The sequence below is a fragment of the Apostichopus japonicus genome, chromosome 12, assembly GCF_037975245.1.
Source record: "Apostichopus japonicus isolate 1M-3 chromosome 12, ASM3797524v1, whole genome shotgun sequence".
Taxonomy (NCBI): Eukaryota; Metazoa; Echinodermata; class Holothuroidea; order Aspidochirotida; family Stichopodidae; genus Apostichopus; species Apostichopus japonicus.
Genome location: NC_092572.1, coordinates 31,508,724 through 31,528,606, shown reverse-complemented (window position 1 = coordinate 31,528,606; position 19,883 = coordinate 31,508,724). Strand labels below are relative to the sequence as shown.

The following is a 19,883-nucleotide window of genomic DNA, read 5'->3' as shown; positions in this document are numbered from 1 at the left end:
TACATATGTACTATGTTTTGGTGTGCACATTTTGGTTGCCAGCATCTAGAATAAATCACCACCTGTGTTATGTTTCAATACTTAAAGTGGGATCTTTCTGGGGGGGGGGGGTAGGTGTGGGGAAGGAGGAGGGGATAGGGCAAGTTAGGGGCAGGGGTATGGCTTTTTAAGTAAGTGCATTTTGGAACTACCAAAGGTGAAGCAAAATACATAATTACAAGAGAGCTAGTGATTAGGGGCTTACCTCTCAGCTTCATGTACGTCTCTGTTACTAAGTGAGTATGGTTGATCTTCAGCTCAGTTAGTGCATCAGTTAATCGATTCACATTTGAAGGATGTATGAATCCTCTCTCTTCCAGGGCAAGCAGAAAGTTCTTGGAGTACAAGGGACTTGTAATAATGGTCTTCACTTGATCGGGTGGTAGTGAAAAGTAGCTGCCTAACTTCCCACAGTCAGTTTGGGTAAGCTTTGAAGACAGTTCTTCTTTGAGATGGCTGAAGGTGAAGATGGATGCCTATGGAAGAGAGAAACAACAATCAATCCAATGAGTTAGTTATTCTTTGCCAACTTATCACACCAATAACTTTCATTTAAGACTAGCCTTGGTCGGAAGATTTCTGAGATGTGACAATGTTTGAGATGTAACCAACAGCTCCTCTGAGACTTGAACTTCTCTAGAACTCCACATAAGAGAGTTTACAAGATTCTGGTTACTCACACAGAAGATCCACACACTAAGTGAAGTCAAAACAAAGCTCTACTGTAAGTACTGTATTGACCTCTGGTCAGCTTAATGGGATATACATCAAACAGCACAGTTCAGATTATTGTAAGGAAGGAAAGAAAATCTACAAAACCACATCTAAAGTTACCTGTGTGTGCTTGCATTTGTTTCTAAAATCTTATTGTTATTTATGTTAACTGACCTATGACCTCTAGAGCAAGGCTGCAGAACTCAGTACTACTGATGTGCTCATACTTTGATGCTCAGTGAATCAGATAAGAAGTTATTGTAGGTGTACATTATTTAGGGTATATTTGTTAACAGACATTTCAATGCACACAGACTCAGTGTAATGTGCAAAAGTAATTACTGATCTATTCAACTTTACAGAATGATTTAAGGACAAACAATATATCCTTCATTATGTACAGTGCTTTAAAGCCAATTCCAACAAACAAAATATCATTAAAAGAGCACTAGCTATCTGCTCACTGAAAGAAGACCTTTCAAACTTGATATGAATTTACAATTGTATAATACTGTATACAGTACTTTCAAGCAAACAATAGCTTTACAACATTTCAATCTAAGCTGTTTAGACTGTTCTAACTCCATTGTCAAATCAAGGCTTTACTGCCAGGTCAGGAGGAAACTGTAAGACACTTCCGGGCTACTAGTGGTATTACTGGTCACGTTTGCACAGAGCTCTCTAACCTTCAGATGCCTAACCTCCTTTGTTTATTGCTTTACTGCCTATGCTTGCAAGCATTTCTGGAACCATGCAGTAGGTCAGGTGGTTACAGCAAAACTGTGGTCAACACCTGGATGTAACCTTCTATCAAATGAGATGTAACCACAGATGATTAATGCACCAAATTAAGCCATAATTGCCTCATAATTTGTGGCTGAAAATTTTGAAAAGCTTTAAGGCTAAAAAAAATTATTACCTTTTGTAAACAATTCCATGTAGAACCAAGAGAAAATATTTCAAAAGCATTGCTCAAGCAATGTCGCAGAAGAAGCAAAACACCATGCTGCTGTCAAGCATTACAATGTATATCTTAATACATAGAGGTATTGAGATGTATAGGGCTTCATCAAGTTAAGTGTACATAGTCTACACTGCAGATTTGTGATGGTTTACAAATTTATGGAGGTTTGGTCCTGTTGGATGTCATCTACAGTAAACATGCTTTAATGTGTACAGTATACAGGGGACTGTACTGTAGCCATTGTCTGTCATTTTCTAACAAAAGTAATCAAGAATGTCCTCCAAGTTACTGTACTTTGGTGTATGTGCAGGGCTGTAGCCACAGTCTGTTCACAAATGTGAAATCTTATACTGCACAATGCAGTTAGAATGTTGGAAATGATAGACACATTTTGCATCTAACCCCTAACCCAAATATTTTAAAATTATCCAAGGGGTGGACGATACTGTGTCTGAGACCCCTCTTTCAGGGGGACATCAGACTCCTTCTCTCACTTCAAACTCTGGCTAGATGGCATTGTAAACTGCATATGTAAAGTTTAAGAAACATTGTTGCTTGTTATACACTAAATCCAACTGGCTGGAGTTGTGACATTTTTTGTGTTTAGGCATCACATGCAGACACAGAAATACACCCACACAAATACACCTACTGTACAGTACTGTACAACCAAACTTGATCATATACTGTACAGTAGGTTCCTGATGCTTTCAGCATGGGAACTGAATAAGACACCAAAATGGCAAACTACATTAAGGGGGTGATGAAATAACTGGTTGCGAATCAAGACATTGCTTAAAATTACAAGGCTTTCACATATTTTGTCCCTGCTGACCTCAAAATCTCAAATGACCTATGACCACGATCGAAAGATAAAAAAGAGTTCACCTAATCAATTGAGGGATATTCATGTGCTAGACTACAGTGAGACCCATCCATGTTTCTCTTTCATACTTATCATTTTTACAAGAATTTCCCATTTTTGACCTTCATGAAAGCAGGATTCATCTAATTAAGTAAAAACAATGTGACTCATTTCTACATGACATCCACCTGCTATTGTTTGACATCCATTCAAATTTTCCTTGTTGGGCTACTATATTTAACTGGCTTGACATTGTGACTTCTGCTGACCTCAAATGCCCCTCCACTATATATATGAGAAATCATCTACTCAATATTGGTTATCCACTTACTAGTAGTAGACAATCCATCCATCCATGATTTATATTTTTAGATATCATGTATACCCTAGGGCTACTCAGGAATATGCTGCAGCCTTGGTCACATTGCGTGCAAACTGTACAGTTAAATGTGAGTAGATCATTGCAGCAGCTGATCGAACTCAAATGGTAAATGCAAGTGATGGTGCTGATCATACTGACTTTGTTTTAACATATTTTAGCCAGGCAATAAAGCAGACCTTTAATTCCACTTATCCTGTCAAAAAATATAACTTTTCAACAAAGACACTGTATATCCATATTCAGTGCTACCCATTGTATAGCTGATGAGAGGACAGTATGTTTAATTGAATATTGTAAAACCAATAACATTTCACAATATTAGTGTCTATAGTTTTGTCTCCTGTACAGCATACCTCTTCCCTTTCACTCTTTTTTCCCATTTTTTCCTTATTGTTCTCTGTATAGTTACGTGTTCCCAGAGTTCAGTGACTCTGTGATTATTAGCCCCATTGTTTGCTTTAAAGAGGAGCACACTGTTCCCTTTGTGGTCTCTGGCAGGCTTTACCACAAGCTCTGTGATGCCTTGTTTGTTAGAGGAATTTTCTAGTGAAAAATGTGATCCAGTCCTTCCTGTCATATCATCTTTTGTCTTAGTATTTCACTATTAAGCCTTGCCATATCATGAATTGTAGTTTCTGTGATAGAGTGCTTGAAACGTTGGCTCTTCCTGCCAGAAAATTTGAATCTAAGGACCGACCTACATCAAGACGTGACGTCAGTGCGTCACATTGGTCACACTCGATCAGATCTCACTCAAGCTTGGCCTTGATACGCAACACATGAATGTGTACAGAATTTGCGTACGGCTGTGAATACAAAAGATCTCACATTAAGCTTGGACTTGATTCACTACACAGGAATGTGTACAGAATTTGTGTACGGCTGTGAATACAACGTAATGATGTCACAGAGACCTCTCTCCTCTGCTGGAAAGTTAAAAGTGATTCAAACAAGAGCCCAAGGGCACTGTGGCTCCTTGCGTAGGGGTACAGTATATGACAATACACATAATATTATCATAGCAAGATTGGGCTCAAATAGTCCAAGTAATTGTGGTCCTACATGTACCCATAAAGTAACCACCACTATAGCCAACACTTTTGTGATCACAAATTGTGATCAGAGTTTTGAACGGAAGGCACTTTTGAGATCTGAATATGGCGTCGAAAATGTAAGAAATATAAGGTCACCTACAAGCGGGTCAAGAGATATGATAACATTGGTGACCTCAGATCACATGACCGTTAAGTTTGAAAATGTTCCACCACCCCATTCACAACTTGTCCCAAAATATCAATCATGTCAGACCTTGGCACTGGGAGTTAATTGCATTAAATATCTAAACATTAACTTTGACCTTGTATAACTTCACACAAAGGTCACCTGGGGTCAACCCATTGACATTTTTGATCGGTGAGATGTGAATATAGCATTAAAACTGTCAAAATTCAAACATTTTTTCTTTGCCCATATTCTCCCCCCAAAATACTATTTTTTTAACATTAATTGACCTTTGGTGACCTTGGATCACATGACTGTTAAGTTTGAAAATATTCCCCTATACCATTTGCAAAACTGTCCCAAAATATCAACCGTGTCACACTTTGGCACTGGGAGTTATTGAATTAAATGTCTGAAAATTAACTTTGACCTTGTATAACTTCACACACAAAGGTCACCTGGGGTCAACCCATTGACATTTTTGATCGGTGAGACGTGAATGTAGCATCAAAACTATAAAAATTCAAACATTTTTTCTTTGCCCATTTTCTCCCCCCAAAATACTATTTTTTTAACATTAATTGACCTTTGGTGACCTCGAATTACATGACCGTTAAGTTTGAAAATATTCCCCTATACCATTTGCAACTTGTCCCAAAATATCAACCGTGTCACACCTTGGCATTAAATGTCTGAAAATTAACTTTGACCTTGTTTAACTTCACACACAAAGCTCACCCGGGTGTCAACCCATGACTTTTTTGATCGGAAGGTACCTTTCATATCCAAATCTAGCATCAAAACCAAAAATTTTCTTTTTCACCCGTTATCTCCCAAAATAAGCACATTTTTTCTAATGTGACCTTTGACCTTTTTGACCTTGGTTTCAGATGTAGTTTGATCTCCTGATTCCAAAAGTCAACACGACAAGTCTGTACAGCCATCCTAACTCCGACCGAAAACTTTGACCCCATTATAACTTCACACACAGAGGTCACACGGGGTCAACCTATTGACATTTATGATCAGAAGGTACCTTTCACATCTGAAAATAGCATCGAAACTGTAAAAATCCCCAAAACACTGAAAGGTCACAAGAGGTCAAATTGAGGTCAAGGGTCACCCAGATGCGGGTTGACAATTGGATTACATTGAAGCAACTCCCAACCCTAACGGACAATTCGTTCTCAAGTTATCGCAAAAATACTTGTTTTTTAACATTAATTGACCTTTGGTGACCTCGGATCACATGAATGTTACATTTCAAAATGTTCTCCTAACCAGTTCACAACTTGTCCCAAAATATCAACCTTGTCGCACATTGGCACTGGGAGTTATTGCATTTTAATATTTTGGGTTTTTGGCCTCTAACTGACCTTTGGTGACCTTCACAGGCACCAAAAACAATAGGGCACACCTTCTCACTATGGCGGATCTATATACCAAGTTTGAGTTAGGTCCAACTTTTCCTTGTTGAGTTACAGTGTACCCAAGCAAGTGTCACAGACGCACACACAGACACACACACACACACACGCTCAAACCTGACTACATAGGTTCCTTTTGCTAAAGCAAGGAACCAATAATCTCACAAATAACAAATATCTGAACAACATTGAACATTTTATGAAGAAGAACTAGTTAGGGAACTCTGGAAAGTTTTAGCTCTCCAAAAGGTTGCTAACTTGCAACTTCACAGGGAAATTTCCATCTAAACCCTATTTTACTTTCAGCAATTTTAATTTTCCTGGCTACAAAGTGTAGCTTGCTAATGATAGCGTCCCTGCAACCCCTGAACAAAGTGACGCGATGACGTCACCGTCGCTCTCCAATGTTCAATCATATTAGATTAAGTTATGCGTGGTTCAAAAATTCACCTCTCCTGAATCATAGGATGAAAACATCCCAAAACTAGGACTGTGGGGATGATAATATTATGGATTATTTTTTTTTCAGAGACCCAATAGACTGCCCTAAAGAATTCCTTAAGTGTAATTTGGTTTCTCTGATGTTATCTTAAGAATTTGGTGGGAGACAGGTGTAGTTAACAACTTTTACCCTTCCAAATGCAGTACTCATAGGTCAGGCTTTGTTTCATTCTTGATTTAGTCATTAGAGTTATTTCATGTTCTGTGTAATCTCTGGAGGAATAAGTTAAAGGTGTGGGAAGACAGTTTGCCTACTTCCTGGAAAATGTGTGACCAAGGTTTAAGTAAAATCTTGTCTAGTAGGGTTAGAAAAATAATTTCTCCCAAAGCTACTTTGTTTTAAATTTCTAAAAAACACTAAAGTTTGCAAGCAACTCTACCATTCATCGAGAAACTCCAAGCTGTCATGCATCTGCAGTAGAGACAAGCTAGAAGACTGAACAGAAATTAGTTACATTAATTTCAATACAGGTAAAGAGTTCATCTTTTAACTTTGCCCCAAACCCCTCAGGAGCCTAGTCAGGTTTCATTATGCATACCTTCTGTGTATTACCTGTGAATGTATGCACTATGCAGGTTAGTTCTGTGATAGTAATGTGCACACAGAGTACCAGCCCTTATTAAGTGTAATTTGGAATTAATTAGTATATTGATCTCCTATGATGGCAGAATGCACAAAGAATGTATTTATTATTTAGGAATTAATACCTGTAACAGCTATAGTGAGTCTACGGGTACAGTAATTTCTATTGTAATGTGTGTAAATTCTGTATTATTTTAACTGAACATTGTTTAATAGCTGTTTACAGGGTTGATCACTTATATGCCCTCAGCAATAATGTGTATGGTTATGTCCTCTAGAACCTACATTGAATTAATGTGAGAGAATTGAAAGTGCTTCAGGTTATTGGTCCAACATTGAGATATTTATTAGTTTTATTATGTATTGCTGTGATTATGTCAGCATTACCCGTCACTCTAATGCACTCATATTTATTGTTCAGTTAGTACTAAGTGTCGCCTATTTGAGCAATATTTAGATCCCATGATGCAATGCTGCACTTTTACTAGTTGCCATGGTGACAGGATTTGCTGAACTTTCCATCAACTTCTGGGTTGAAAGAGTTGTAGTAATATATTTTAGTAGATAGGACTGGGGCTCTATTAAGGTTTTGTTAAAATGTTAGCAAGTATTAGCAGCCCTAATAGTCACTCTTAATTGGTACAGACTCCATCAGACCAGATAAAGCTGATATTCTATGTGATATAGTCTCTGCTTTGTAGCCTACTTTTAGTACAAGAGGTCGCTTAGGTACATGCAGCCTAAACAAAGCTGTTTGTTGCCATGGCAACCTGTTGTCTAAGTCAAATGTTGCAAATGGGCTGAAGTGGTTAGAGTGCTACTTGTTGTTGTTATTATTACTAGATGAGGGATTTCCCCGTTAGAGTTTACTGCAAAATTTCCCGCTCCCGAACTTGACAGTCATTTGTTGCTGTTAATTAGCTACAAAATTCATCATTTGATTTTTCTTTCTTGACCTATAACTATGGGCTTCTGTTGGGCACAAGCCAAAGTCTTGTCAGGAGTCATCATAGCTAAGTATTGTGTGTTCATGTACGGGTATTTTAAAGGGGATGTTTTCATGGACTGCAGGGACATAAGTTTTTCTGAGCAAGTTTTCGAGACTTTTTAAATCCTAGAAACAATACTGTATTAAGGGTCTACACAGTTTTTATTATGAAAGAAAATTTCAGAGGATTTTGCCATTTATTCGCCCTGTACTGAATGTATGTGTTGCTATGAGAGGTTTTGCTACTTCAATCCTGTTAAAATTTCTTCTCATTTTTTCACTAAATTCATTCATATTGCCACAAAATAGCAATAAATGTGCTCTTAGGAGATGTTCGTATGCACCAAGCCCAAATATGTTTCTATTGGAGGTCTAGAACTGGTCTACAGTTTTTGTAATTCAAGAAATTTGAGAGGAGTTTGGAATTATTTACACTGTACTGTATGTATGTGTTACAATGAGAGGTTTTACTTCAGCTTTCAATCCTATTAAAACTTTCTTCTCACTTTTGCTCTAAATCCATTCATATTGCTTTAAATCAGCAATAAGTGTGCTTTTAGGAGATGTTCGTATGCACCCAACCCAAATATGTTTCTATTGGAGGTCTACGCAGTTCTTTATAATGCAAGAAATTTCGGAGGATTTTGAAAATTATTAGCCCTGTACTGTATGTATGTGTTGCTATGAGAGGTTTTGCTGCTTCAATCCTATTAACATTTTCTTCTCATTTTTGCTCTAAATTCAGTCATATTGCCTTAAAATAGCAATAAGTGTGCTCTTAGGAGATGTTCGTATGCAACAAACCCAAATATGTTTCTATCAGAGGTCTACACAGTTTTTTATAATGCAAGAAATTTCAGAGGATTTTGAAAATTATTCGCCCTGTGCTGTATGTATGTATTGCTATGAGAGGTTTTGCTGCTTCAATCCTATTAACATTTTCTTCTCATTTTTGCTCTAAATTCAGTCATATTGCCTTAAAATAGCAATAAGTGTGCTCTTAGGAGATGTTCGTATGCAACAAACCCAAATATGTTTCTATCAGAGGTCTACACAGTTTTTTATAATGCAAGAAATTTCAGAGGATTTTGATAATTTTTCGCCCTGTACTGTATGTATGTCTTGCTATGAGAGGTTTTGTTACTTCAATCTTATTAAAATTTCCTTCTCATTTTTTCTCTAAATTCATTCATATTGCCTTAAAATAGCAATAAGTGTGCTCTTAGGAGATGTTCGTATGCACCAAACCCAAATATGTTTCTATCAGAGGTCTACACAGTTTTTTATAATGCAAGAAATTTCAGAGGATTTTGAAAATTATTTGCCCTGTACTGTATGTATGTGTTGCTATGAGAGGCTTTGCTACTTCAGTGCTATTAACATTTTCTTCTCATTTTTGCTCTAAATTCATTCATATTGCCTTAAAATAGCAATAAGTGTGCTCTTAGGAGATGTTCGTATGCACCCAACCCAAATATGTTTCTATCAGAGGTCTACACAGTTTTTTATAATGCAAGAAATTTCAGAGGATTTTGATAATTTTTCGCCCTGTACTGTATGTATGTCTTGCTATGAGAGGTTTTGTTACTTCAATCTTATTAAAATTTTATTCTCATTTTTTCTCTAAATTCATTCATATTGCCTTAAAATAGCAATAAGTGTGCTCTTAGGAGATGTTCGTATGCACCAAACCCAAATATGTTTCTATCAGAGGTCTACACAGTTTTTTTATAATGCAAGAAATTTCAGACGATTTTGAAAATTATTTGCCCTGTACTGTATGTATGTGTTGCTATGAGAGGCTTTGCTACTTCAGTGCTATTAACATTTTCTTCTCATTTTTGCTCTAAATTCATTCATATTGCCTTAAAATAGCAATAAGTGTGCTCTTAGGAGATGTTCGTATGCACCCAACCCAAATATGTTTCTATCAGAGGTCTACACAGTTTTTTATAATGCAAGAAATTTCAGAGGATTTTGATAATTTTTCGCCCTGTGCTGTATGTATGTGTTGCTATGAGAGGTTTTGTTACTTCAGTCTTATTAAAATTTTCTTCTCATTTTTGCTCTAAATTCAGTCATATTGCCTTAAAATAGCAATAAGTGTGCTCTTAGGAGATGTTCGTATGCAACAAACCCAAATATGTTTCTATCAGAGGTCTACACAGTTTTTTATAATGCAAGAAATTTCAGAGGATTTTGATAATTTTTCCCCCTGTACTGTATGTATGTGTTGCTATGAGAGGTTTTGTTACTTCAGTCTTATTAAAATTTTCTTCTCATTTTTGCTCTAAATTCAGTCATATTGCCTTAAAATAGCAATAAGTGTGCTCTTAGATGTTCGTATGCAACAAACCCAAATATGTTTCTATTGGAGGTCTACACAGTTTTTTATAATGCAAGAAATTTCAGAGGATTTTGATAATTTTCGCCCTGTACTGTATGTATGTGTTGCTATGAGAGGTTTTGTTACTTCAATCTTATCAAAATTTTCTTCTCATTTTTTCTCTAAATTCAGTCATATTGCCTTAAAATAGCAATAAGTGTGCTCTTAGGAGATGTTCGTATGCACCCAACCCAAATATGTTTCTATTGGAGGTCTACACAGTTTTTTGTAATGCAAGAAATTTCAGACGATTTTGAAAATTATTTGCCCTGTACGGTATGTATGTGTTGCTATGAGAGGTTTTGCTACTTCAGTCCTATTAACACTTTCTTCTCATTTTTGCTCTAATTTCAGTCATATTGCCTTAAAATAGCAATAAGTGTGCTCTTAGGAGATGTTCGTATGCACCCAACCCAAATATGTTTCTATTGGAGGTCTACACAGTTCTTCATAACGCAAGAAATTTCGGAGGATTTTGGAATTTATTCACACTGTACTGTATGTATGTCTTGCTATGAGAGGTTTTGCTGCTTCAATCCTATTAAAATTTTCTTCTCATTTTTGCTCTAAATTCATTCATATTGCCTTAAAATAGCAATAAGTGTGCTCTTAGGAGATGTTCGTATGCACCGACCCCAAATATGTTTCTATTGGAGGTCCACATTGTTTTTTATAATGCAAGTAATTTCAGAGGATTTTGGAATTAATTTACACTGTACTGTATGTATGTGTTGCTATGAGAGGTTTTGCTGCTTCAATCCTATTAAAATTTTCTTCTCATTTTTGCTCTAAATTCATTCATATTGCCACAAAATAGCAATAAGTGTGCTCTTAGGAGATGTTCGTATGCACCGACCCCAAATATGTTTCTATTGGAGGTCCACATTGTTTTTTATAATGCAAGGAATTTCAGACGATTTTGGAATTTATTAGCCCTGTACTGTATGTATGTGTTGCTATGTGAGGTTTTGTTACTTCAATCCTATTAAAATTTTCTTCTCATTTTTTCTCTAAATTTATTCATATTGCCACAAAATAGCAATTAGTGTGATCTTAGGAGATGTTCGTATGCACCGAGCCCAAATATGTTTCTATTGGAGGTCTACACAGTTCTTTATAACGCAAGAAATTTCAGAGGATTTTGGAATTAATTTACACTGTACTGTATGTATGTGTTGCTCTAAGAGGTTTTGCTGCTTCAATCCTATTAAAATTTTAGTCCCAAATTTCATATTATTTCCAAGACTCGCAAAAACAGTACAAATAAACGTAATCTAGAGAAATGTTCGCAGTCACTGATACCTAACTTGGTAGTTTTTCTAGCCTATTTTCATTATTCTAGATGTAAAATAAAATTCCTATGTTTTCTTGTTTACTCTATCCTACTGTACTTACTGTGCTGTATACACTCAGTGTTCCTTCTCTTGTTGCTGTTAACATAAACCTGTTTACATCGTTTATCCTGATTCTATCCAACGACCACTTATCAATAACTCGGAAAGTAAACAATGTATGATTCTCAGAGAGAGAGTAAACAACAACAACAGTAACAGGGAAATCCCAACATGATACAAACACCAGACCAAACTCACTGCTTACAGTGATACTGTGTGCACTTAAGTAGCCTGGTGTGTTGTATTCATGTAACATCACTCCCTCCATGTTGTATCTAATGGCTCTAGCATGGAGTGCAGATATAAACAGATGATCTCCATAAACTGTTATATCTAAAGGATAATCACCTTCTAATCCTTTCAAGGTGATTGTCTTGATTTTATGTAAACTAAAATCAAACACAATCACCTCGTTAGAAATCAAACCAATAAATATCTCCCCCTCTCTGACAGTGATACACACGGCTGAGCCATCGGGTAACTGATCACTGTGTGTGGGTATGTCGCCTGTCTTGATATTGAAGACAACCAACTGTTTACCACACACAGTGACTATACGAGAATCATCCAAGAATGAAACACAACGATGCGGCCATCTTGAAGGATTCTTAATTTTTTTAGAATAAAACCGAGTTATAAATGGCGACGAAGAATCAGGAATATTTAATGCAAACAGGTCTATGAATGATGTCCTTGTTTCTTCGTTGTTACTGCTAACAGCAACTCTGGTAGAATCCAACGTCATATCGCACAGCCAGTCGCCTTCACCGGTAAACCTGGGCAACTGTGTACGATGAACTCTATTATATACAAGGCAAAAAAGTACAATATTAGGTCAAGTTTACAAGGCCGTATCCATGGTAACGGAGAATGTTGTCAGACACTATGCATATAGCGGCTGGAAAATGTACGTTTTCATAACAAAAACAAGAAAATAACGGAAGCTGAAGCACCCTCCCCATAAGTATTAATACTAAATAATAAACAAAAAATAAACAAATAAACAAACAACTAAACAAACTAACGGATCGAGTATATTTGCGAACATGTTGAGAGGAATTTCGCCCTAAACACGAGCTCTGAGATATGGAAATAGCTATTTACACGATTGAGTGTATCAATTCATATGACATACAGTATAAGCGATTGGCCCGTAAGACGGGCTTTCGTCGAGCACCCGGATCACGGGTGAACATTATGCTGTGATTTATTAATTATTAAAATTAACAAACAAACAATAAAATTATTTAGGTTTCTCAGAAACTTGGCATATAGCCGCTGGTGATTACGTGTATTATATTCTCAGACTGAACTCCTCCTCGTGCAAATTAAGAAAGAACGTAAAAAAGAATTAACAGGAAAAATTTACAGAACCTAATCGAAGCCCCTCCCCCCTCCTCCTGCCAATTCAGAATAAATTGTAAACAACTATCACTAAATAAGCAAACAATTACACTAATGGATCGAGTATGTTGAGAGAATTTTCGCTCTAAGAACGAGCTATAGGATATGGAGATACATGTTTACACGATTGAGTGTATTAATTTATATGACATATATACAGTATATAATAGGCGATTGACCCGTAAGACGGGCTGTCGTCGAGCGCCCAGATCACGGGCGTACATTGTGCTGAAAAGTAACACCACATGGAAACGATCGATGAAATATTTATGATATAATACAATATCTTTCTTACCCGCCCGTTCCCTATATAAATGTATACGCCGTACCATTCCGTAAGAATGGCAATGCGAAATTGGATCCGAAAAAAGTTACACCACATGGAAACGATCGATGAAATATTTATGATATAATACAATATATCTTTCTTACCCGCCCGTTTCCTACTTTCTATGTATATATAACATATTTGAGGCCAATAAATTTCAATCGATTTTAGGCCATTCTTTCAATAAAAGTAAGCAAAAAACTGAGCAAAAACAGCAAGGAAAACATAGCTAAGAAACTAGGAAACGGGCGGGTAAGAAAGATATTGTATTATATCATTCAAATATGCCGGTCACGTTTGGTCAAAAATGTTTTCATGTCAACCTTCAAGGAAATTTTCCTCACTCGGATTTTCAGTTATCTTGAGTGTTCCTTAAAAATGTTGAGAACAATTTGGAGTGTAAAGACATGAAGGAAAGTACTTTTTGAAAACTTCTAGCAATTTTAGCGTCCTATAAATTTAGGGCCACATACTGGCTAGCTATACCGACCTTTAAGGACCTTGATTCTCCACAAAGCTTGCAGTTGTCTGCAATATGCGTAGCAAGCAATAAGGCCCTATGCTGATCCTTCTTCCTCTTTTGAGAAAGTTCTTTTCTTAATTAATTTCGGGTGGGTTGGTCCCTTGGCCAACTATCAGAAGTACAACACCTAACAGAAAAGAACTGATCCAGGACCTCTGCACAATTTTGCAAACATACACAACGGGGCGAAAGTTTTTAAATCGATGGCGCTATACCAATGTAAATAAAGCGAAAATGTAAAAATCGATGGCGGGCTTCCACAATTCATTATCAAATAAAGTTTTACACTCTACAAAGCGGCCGCAATGTGCTTTTCGCAGTAGGGGACGTCATCTTCTTAGGGGATAAATACGAGGGGAACCGGTCTTAAATTTGATTTGAGACCGATGATGACGTCATCGAGAAGGCTGAGCGGACCGAGGCGATATATTTATATATATATATATATATATATATATATATATATATATATATATATATATATGTTGATACTAGATGAGACTAGTGGAACACTAGTAGTTGTTACTCGGAGTTTCACGCTTTATAGCGATCTTCAGACAACTCCGCTATAAAGCGTGAAACTCCGAGTAACAACTACTAGTGTTCCACTAGTCTCATCTAGTATCAACATATATCCCGCTCTGTCCAATGGACATAGAGCACTCTGCGCCAAGATAGACGCCAACCTACTCTATATATATATATATATATATATATATATATATATATATATATATATATATATATATATATATATATATATATATATTTATATATATATGCATATATACACACATATATATACATATATACACACATATATATTTACATTATTGAATATTCATAGGCATATGTTTTAAGGGCATATCCTACGGAAAGTGCATGAAGTAAAAGGAAACGTGTTCTTTCGCAAAATTTTTGTTTGACAAACAAAAACTTTTTATAGATATTTGCTGGCGTAATTCAGGCTGGTTTTACACTCCTTGAGGGGTGTTGGAGCGGTGCGGTTTGTCTCTTGGTTAGTGTTTCAGCACTTGATTGTGTTCACGAATATCGAATCGGGATTCCAATGAAACCACTAACTTATTGTACCCTAAATGTAAAAAAAATGATGAGTTTTAAAAAGTTCAGCCAAGACATTTCTGAGCAACAACCGTTATCAGCAAGCGCGATGTATTAGCTGAAGCTGGCCAATCTGAAATAGCTAAAGCGCCAGGGGCTGATCCACATGAAGAAAGCACAGATGTAGTATCAGATCTACCTGAAAAACAATTAGCTGACACTGATGCCAATGCACCCAATGTCGTTCAAGCTAAAGTCGAGGGACCAATTAGAGGAAATGACATTGGTGTTTGGCCATCCATTATTTCAAACCAGATGCGTGATTACTTGCTTAATCAGGGTGCATCATTCTAATATGTAGTCCATGTGGTATTCCTCTCCCAAGTCTTTTTAACATATACTATAAGGTGACCTAGTCTTACATTTCTCACTATGCCTAAATCTGGATGCATGAAATTCTCAATTTTCATATTCTCAAGTATTTTTCTAAACATACACAATAATAAATGTGTTTGATTTAAAAAATTATTTTAACGATGAAAGTAGGCCTAAGCGACCGCTCAATATGTTATCGTAAAGATGGGTTTGATTTTTGTCAATTTTAGTGCCATGACATCGTTACGATGCACCAGTACCGTCACTCAGTAGTTGAAAATTTATAGAGGGCCCCCACTACCAAGCTGGCCCAAGGCCTCCCACAAGCTTAATCCGGCCCTGCGTCTCCTCGTACACCCACCAAAATGATAAGTAAGGCGAAATAATATGGGGGGGGGGGGCTGTTGCTCCTTGCTATTACGCCACTTAAATATTTCAAAACGCTTAAATGTCTGAGGGCTTGGCCCTCTAAACCCCGCCGGGCCTCTTTCGAATATATTTGACGGTTAAGCAGTTATATAACATGTAGATTCTTTTAATGTAAATCAATGGACCGGTTATCGAGATCCTGAAGTTCGTTTGACCAGGGAGTTGTTCCATAGCAACTCCCTGATTTGACCGCTATGATATTTGCTGCAGACGCAGATGAATCGATCGCAATAAACAGACGGGGGACGTTAAATTGACATGTGATGTACCGTATGCCAGGCCCCTTAGCCATTTCTCTGTCTAAGCTAGTGAATTTAAACAAAAGCTGTCAGTCGACAATAGATGGAGCTATGCTTATTTACCTCACAGATGACTTTTTTATGCATTTTTCTAGTTACCACCATCCGTCTGCAGTCAAATCACGGATGTACAGAGTGACATGGATATACAAGGGTTTTATTTACTTCTAAATCTAAATTTAAGAACGCTATAATCCTTCCAGTATGAGTTTCAAACTTCTAATTTTCTAGGTTTCCTTGAAGACTATTTGCTGTCGGAAAACGATGCTTTGAAAACGAACTTATTGCCGCCAATGCAACATGTATAACTAACAAGAAACGGTTGTTTACATTTATCAGCAAACGCACTGCCTTTTACTATGAAGTTTATCTCAACAGAACAACCTATCACACATACACACACCAACTATTAGACGACTTCCCTTTGAATATCCAAATATACACATTCCGCAGTTTTCCTCATTATTTCTAATATTCATATTACACAGCCTCAAATACGAGAGCGCAACCCTCTTGCTTCATTATGAAGAGAGATAAAGAATTTAAAATTAGATTTACCGGGTCGCATTAATGAATACTGAGATTTCATCAGTAAGTAAAAATATATTTATAGGTCTGTGTGCTAAGTATCCCTGTTTGTTTCTACACACGGGCGAGTCCTGAATGTATCAGTGACGTTGACGTTTTATATATAATGACCTTTGACCTCAATAAAAAGCAATATATTTGTACTGACCCAGGTGAATCTACTTACAAATTATGAAGTTCGTTTAAATTGCACCTCTGGAGTGATGGTGTTTACATGATTCTCAGACTTCCATCGCTGTTAACCTTGAACGATGTTTGACCTCCACTATAAATACAGAATGATTCTTGCACTCACTAATATGAATCTCTATACCACACATTCAGCCCATTCAAGTTTCAATATTTGTGGCACTGTCACAACAACATTATCAAACTTTGACCACTATTGACCTTACATGAGCTTTGACCCCAACATAACAAAATGCTTTCTATGTACTCACTACGGTAAAGTTTCTTACAACGTATGAAGTTTTAAGTTTGGAATTATGTTTTTATAAAAATTATGTGTTATTATCATTATTACAAGGTTTTAATTTTTGGACCTCATTAGAACATAATAAGTTTCTTGAACTAGCTAAAGATGGATTCACATACGACGTATGAATTTCATCTAAACTTCAATTTAGAGTTTTTACAAGGTTTAAAGACTGTAACCTGTGTTGAACTCTAGTGATCTTTAATCTCCACATAAAACAACAAATTGTTGTACTCATTAAGGTAAATACACACACCAAGTATTAAGTCCATCCCAGCTTGACTTATGACTATGGATACAACGACGTCCTTATTGAGTTATCTTGTTTAAAATGTTTTCAGACTTTGACATCTGTTCACCTGGTAAGTCCATTTGCGTCCGCCAATTTCAATTGGGTTCTTTTACTAACTTAAAGACAAATCCATATACGATGTATCAATTTCAGCCATGATACACTTTTTGAGTTATTGTGTTTACAAACAGTGTCGCATACACACAGACGCTTCCACAAAAATAACGACATCACCATGAAACAAATTCCTTATGCCTCCGCCAATTTAATGAAAAAAAAAACTGAGGAAGAAATTAACCGTAGCATCGCTGAAAGGAACACAGTGATATATTTATGACATATTAGAATGAAGCAATTGTGAAGTGGGAGATGTGTGTAACCTTCAGTCTAAAGAGAACGGGAAATGAGGGACTTAAGACGGTAAAGTGGGAGGAGGGTCACATTAGAGGTAATTGATTAAGGCGGGTTACTAGAGAGGGTATTACTTACGGTGTGATGGTGGGAGGCTCCCTGATGTCCATCTTCTGACAGATTTCTCAAAGTTGCGCACGATCCTGCTCAACTAAACCGAAATAATAGTACTTTATTAAAGGTTCATATTAATCATACAAAGCAAATGCAAAATGTTTCTATCTTTAAATATAAGTAAGCAGCATTGCACCTTTAACATATACTGATTTGAAAACTATATATAAATATGTCTAACATACGCACAGCGTTGTTCGTTCTATGTAGACATGTTCAAAAGGCTACTTTCGGAACCCACAATTTGGATACAAGGTTTCATTGATGTTGAGAAATATACAGCATAAAATAAGTGCGTCCCAGAAGTGATTGAATCTTTGGAAGTATTAATGTGTTGAACTAAGTACAGTCAAATTAGATTATATTAAGTAGAAATATCATTTTTTTTTTAAATGTACTTCAAATACAGTATCAAATGGTATTATAAATACCAAGTGTGATGTACATAAACAAAATAGTGTAACAGTAAGAAATATTGATCCCAAACATGTTAGTTCTCTCATTAAGATTTCCAATAATGAACTAAGTATTTTACGAGTTGACAGATAGGTCTACATTGCAGGAGCGTCAAGAGGAGTCTACAGTTTTTCAACTGAATTGAGTTTGACCACTCACTAAGAGTGAATGTTTTATTATGGAGTGATATGTAAGCTACAGTAATAACGCTATAATAACTTCACGCTTAAACATGATATACTAATATCAATCCAGTTAAAGAATATTCCCATAGCTGAACTGAAGTTCATTGTCTAAAGTAATCACCGGAAATCTTAATTCATCACAAAATTTGATGAACGTATCTGACAACAGTTCTATATTGTTTGTTATGCACAATGTACGAAAACAAAACAATAAATAAGTAGACAATTTATTAACTGTGATGATGTTAGTTAACAGTATATATCAGGAATATAAAGCTTGTCAAGATCATCTGCCATATATTACTTGGAATGATCCGGAAGTTGTAATTTAAACCTACACTTCCTGTAGTAGAAACGGTTTATAGGTAAAGGGTATACATTGAAGTAACCATATCTAACGTTAGAAGTAGTGTATTAAGATGGTGGTCTCAGTTAATTAATACTATAGACTATCTTTCTCAAGTCTCACGCAAAAGAAACGTCTAATGCCGATAATTTGACCTAGTTTCGAATGAGGTGTAACAGAAGTGTTAAACACCACCATCGATTCCAGAAACTCCAGCTTGCTACCGTCGGTAATTAGTCTAGTGTACAATTCAGTACATACAGCTGCGGTCAATACCCACAGCACAGTATACAAACGATACAGCGATGGACATCTCAGGTCCAGCTAAAGATAACAAGGTATCACGTTTCATTACTGTACTGTCTGTATTTTGTAGCGACACGAACAAAACGGCACTTGCAAGCAACAGATCAAAGTTAACTTTTTCAGATGACCGCACACGGTTTGGGGCGAGTCTTCAGTGCCTTTAATTAAGCTTATGTGTCACAGTATACCCGCTACCAGAGTACCCATAACGCTACCTTCTAAACCACAGCCATTGACAAATATAATACTGATAACTGTGTACTGCTGTAATACAAAGGGTTACACTTACATTGAAAGCCACTCTAATTCACTTGTGTAATATTGCAGAGTGAACCAAGGATCCTTTGAATCCTTCTTCGTCAACTTAAAACACACCCGAGCTGAAAATGATCACGAATAGTACCTTGATGTAACCCGAAGAGTAGGAAGTTACCCCAATGTAGTAAGAACGACGTACGATAAATAGAAATGAGTTGTGAGAGTGGCAATATGAAAACAGATTATTACACTAAACAGCACTGTACATATCAATACTGATCGCGTGACTGATAAACAACGCCCACTGTACACGTACGCGACTCGACTGTGCATTGAGCTCCACAGTTGGGTTCAAAGGTTCATTTGTACACGTACACACAAACTAGCAGATTTATGGTTTGTATATTCAAGTCAACTAGTGTAGATTTTCCTTTCCTGTGTTTCCCCTTCCAATATTCAGTTTCACAGTAGAATGGATATATGATATTTATTGTGTAGCCACACGACTATGGCAAGCCATGTGGGACAAACACCGCATAATATATCCGCGTATTAATTCGAATATATT

General features: G+C 36.5%; 1 protein-coding gene across 2 annotated transcripts in view; it reads right to left on the bottom strand.

The window, feature by feature from the left end:
* The window catches only part of LOC139977727 (uncharacterized), a 159,811-nt gene extending 140,182 nt beyond the window's left edge, over window positions 1–19,629 (bottom strand). The window contains exons 1-2 of one of the 2 annotated variants that reach the window (XM_071987255.1): window positions 19,347–19,629; window positions 17,729–17,801 (exon numbers count right to left, since the gene is read on the bottom strand). In XM_071987255.1, coding sequence (XP_071843356.1) covers window positions 17,729–17,760 — 32 coding nt within the window. In that variant the 5' untranslated portion in view covers window positions 17,761–17,801; window positions 19,347–19,629. The remainder of the gene's footprint in view (window positions 1–17,728; window positions 17,802–19,346) is intronic. The other variant, XM_071987256.1, reaches the window with a different exon arrangement.
* Between the last annotated feature and the right edge of the window lie 254 nt (window positions 19,630–19,883).